At 40.4% G+C, this 3,112-nt stretch overlaps 1 protein-coding gene across 2 annotated transcripts in view; it reads right to left on the reverse strand.

The window, feature by feature from the left end:
- The window catches only part of slc35e3 (solute carrier family 35 member E3), a 7,092-nt gene that overhangs the window by 2,528 nt on the left and 1,452 nt on the right, over positions 1-3,112 (reverse strand). For both annotated transcript variants that reach the window (XM_035676371.1, XM_035676379.1), the window contains exons 2-6: positions 2,537-2,985; positions 1,825-1,935; positions 1,671-1,730; positions 533-631; positions 211-293 (exon numbers count right to left, since the gene is read on the reverse strand). In XM_035676371.1, the coding sequence (XP_035532264.1) occupies positions 211-293; positions 533-631; positions 1,671-1,730; positions 1,825-1,935; positions 2,537-2,932 (749 nt within the window). In that variant the 5' untranslated portion in view covers positions 2,933-2,985. The remainder of the gene's footprint in view (positions 1-210; positions 294-532; positions 632-1,670; positions 1,731-1,824; positions 1,936-2,536; positions 2,986-3,112) is intronic.

Genomic DNA, 3,112 nt, shown 5'->3' on the forward strand with positions numbered 1-3,112 from the left:
CAGAGAGCTCTTCACAAAGCCCTAAAACCTGCCAAAACCCCTTCAATCCCCACAAACCGAACAAAGTGTCTTTAAGAAGGCCTCACACTTGTCCAAAAGAACCTGGAACCTTACAGACCTGTAAACCCCCCCTACTTGACCCCTACATCCTTGCCAAACACCCTTCAGATCCCCAGAGGCCTCTTTGGGCTTTCGTGTATTAAAGGATACGTGACAGCTGAGGTGTTCCCAATGATCCAGTAGATGGATAGGTTGACCAGGAACGCCACCACTCCCGAAAACAGCACCGTCACCTATGGAATAAGAGGGCAAGACTGTTACCACAGCAACATGACAATGTACGAAATCATCAGGGGGCTTTCTCTTAAGTTAGACTCGTTCAATCCCATTTAATTACTCGCAACTATTTCTCATTAAAACCACAAATATTTTCTACAAATTCCTTCTCCCCAAACACAGAATGTGGAGCTAGTGTGTGTGTTAAGTGTGTGTTTTAACAAAGTGTTGTGTGTGTGAGATGTTTGAGTCTGACCAGAGCAGGCAGAGACCAGGGTCCAAATATTCCTCCGTCTCCAGACAGCGGCTCGAACAGTGGAACAACGCAGAGCAGGAAGCCCGATGACAGAGGAGCCTGAGAGGACAGTCACTGTGTTAACATTACCGTCATTACATCACATTGTGTATTAATAAAGCATGCTGATATTACAGTCACAGTATTAACATTTAGGGATACCTTGATATGTATCTGACAGAGCCAATCAATGCATACTCGATTGGTTTTTGGCAGATTTGCAGCATTTTGTAAATTTTACCTGATCTTGTCTAAACCAGCTGTCATTTAAAAGTCCTGAACAGACATCAGGGTTGGATAAAGTCAAGTTTCAAGTCAAGTCCCAGATGAAGGACAACAAGTCCCAAATCAAAATCAGCTGGTCCCAAGTTGAGTCCCAAATCAGGTCAAAAGTCAAGGCTAATAAGTTCTAAATCGTGTACTGAGTAATAATCAAGAGGTCAAGGCCAACAAGTCCTGAATGAAGTGAAGTCCCAGGTCAAGGCAAACTATTCAACCCAAGGCCAACAATTCTTGAGTGGAATTGTTTCCCCCAAGTCCCTCAAGTCCCAATTAATAACCAACAAGTCTCAAGTCAAGTTAAAAGTGAAGGCCTCCAAGATTAAAATCAAGTTCTGAGTAATAACCAACAAGTCCCAGTTTAAGTCCTAAATCAACTCCCAAATGAAGTCCCAGGTCAAAATGAACAAGTTCCAAATCAAATCCTCAGTAATAATCAACAAGTCAAGACTAAAAAGTGTACTTTTACTACCAATAAATGTATTAATAATAGAGATTGTATTGTTTTAAAACACCTGGTATCAAAAAAGTACTGAAGTATCGACAACCTTAGTTCTAAGTGAAAGTCCCAAATCAGTAGGTAAGTCATAAGCAGTTTCACCAGAAAGCTGCTGTCAGCATGACTATGCATAAAGTAGTGTGAAAAAATTGATAAGATTCTCTATCAGGAAATATTGAGAATTAAGTGAACCTTGTACTGTTAAAGCTACACCATCAATAGCTGCTCCAGTGATATTATCAATATCAAAAAAATAAATAATACAAGGTAGTAGTTCAACTGATACTGTTCATTCTACCTGCCTCTGGTGCTGAGTCATACCTGGTAGTACAGGAGCTGCATGGAGTTCACCTGGAGCTCATGTTGTTTAGCCCCCACCCACTGAAAGAGAGAGACAGACAGGTGGAGAGATTTTAATTTGTGTCCATTTTACAGAAACCACTTTGTTGTTTCATTTGCGTGTATGTGAACGCACCACTTGGTAAAGCGATGTCACCAGAACACCAAGCGTCGCAAACACTGTCCCCAGCAGATTGAATCGCACGTCATAATACGAGTTCAATATCACCCCTAATGTTATTGGCACCTGGAGAGAGAGAGACAGGTAGAACACAACGACCACTTTGGCTCATCACAATGTCATAAATTACAGAAGAATGAGACAATATATTTCCTTCCAACATGAACACGCTAATGACTACCGAGTGTCACATGGCAACTAAAGACACTTTATTGATGAATGGATCATACAAGCAGTATTCTTGGACCATTAGTATTTATATTGATGTTAGACAGAATTTATATATGTTAATGACTTATTTAATTTGATTTAATTTGAAAATATTCGAATGTATGCAGATGATACATCTTTTATCTTTATATTGATGTCCATTAACATGCTCTGTCCCAATCAAATAAACAAATGAAATAAATAAAATGATTACAGTGTTGGTCAACTGACAATTTAGGTATACAACAATATATCCATTAAATTTGGGTTTAATTACAATGAGGAACTTTGGCTTTTCCAGGCACTTTCTTATTATGAAGCGTATAAAAAAAAAAAAACATGATACTTGCGTCAGGTTTGGTTTGGGCAGCAGAACTCTAAAAGACTGTGGTCACAGCTTTAGCCAGTTACTACATCCAGATTACTGTAACGAGGAGATCACATAAATTTCCCTCACCAGTGTCAGTTTAATCTTGGTGGAGAATGTCTTCTTGTAGTAGGTGGTCTGGATGAGGATGATGACGGGTGTGGTCATGGCTTTAGCCAGCTGGTACGTTCCTATTGAGTTGTTCTGCAGGGAGAGGTTGGTGAAGGCCACAAACCCACAGAAGCTCAGAGCCAGCCACACAATCCTGCGAATTGGGAGGCTTTTTGGAGCAAAAATGTCCATTTTCTGGCAGACGTAGAGTCCCAGCCAGGTGACCACAAAGTGAACGAGGGTCAGGGTCATGTTGGGGAAGCCATAATGTACATAGATCCACTTGTTGATGAAGACAATGCAGATGGAGGACAGCAGGTTGACCAGCAGGCCGGTGACAATGCGCCTGTTGGCCGATATACCAAACAGCATCATGGTTCTGGAAGTTTCCTAGTTTAGCCTACCTTAGCTTCGTTTAAGTGTTTACGCTATAAAAACAGAAAAAGTGAATGTTAGAAAGTCGAAAACATTAATACTCTAACATGACAAATCTTACATTATGTTAAATTAACAGTAGCTTTATGTAATAGCTGTAGTGCCCAAGTATGCAAGCAT

This window comes from Morone saxatilis, unplaced genomic scaffold (genome assembly GCF_004916995.1).
Source record: "Morone saxatilis isolate NCDOM2014 unplaced genomic scaffold, NCSU_SB_2.0 Contig10, whole genome shotgun sequence".
NCBI lineage: Eukaryota > Metazoa > Chordata > Actinopteri > Moronidae > Morone > Morone saxatilis.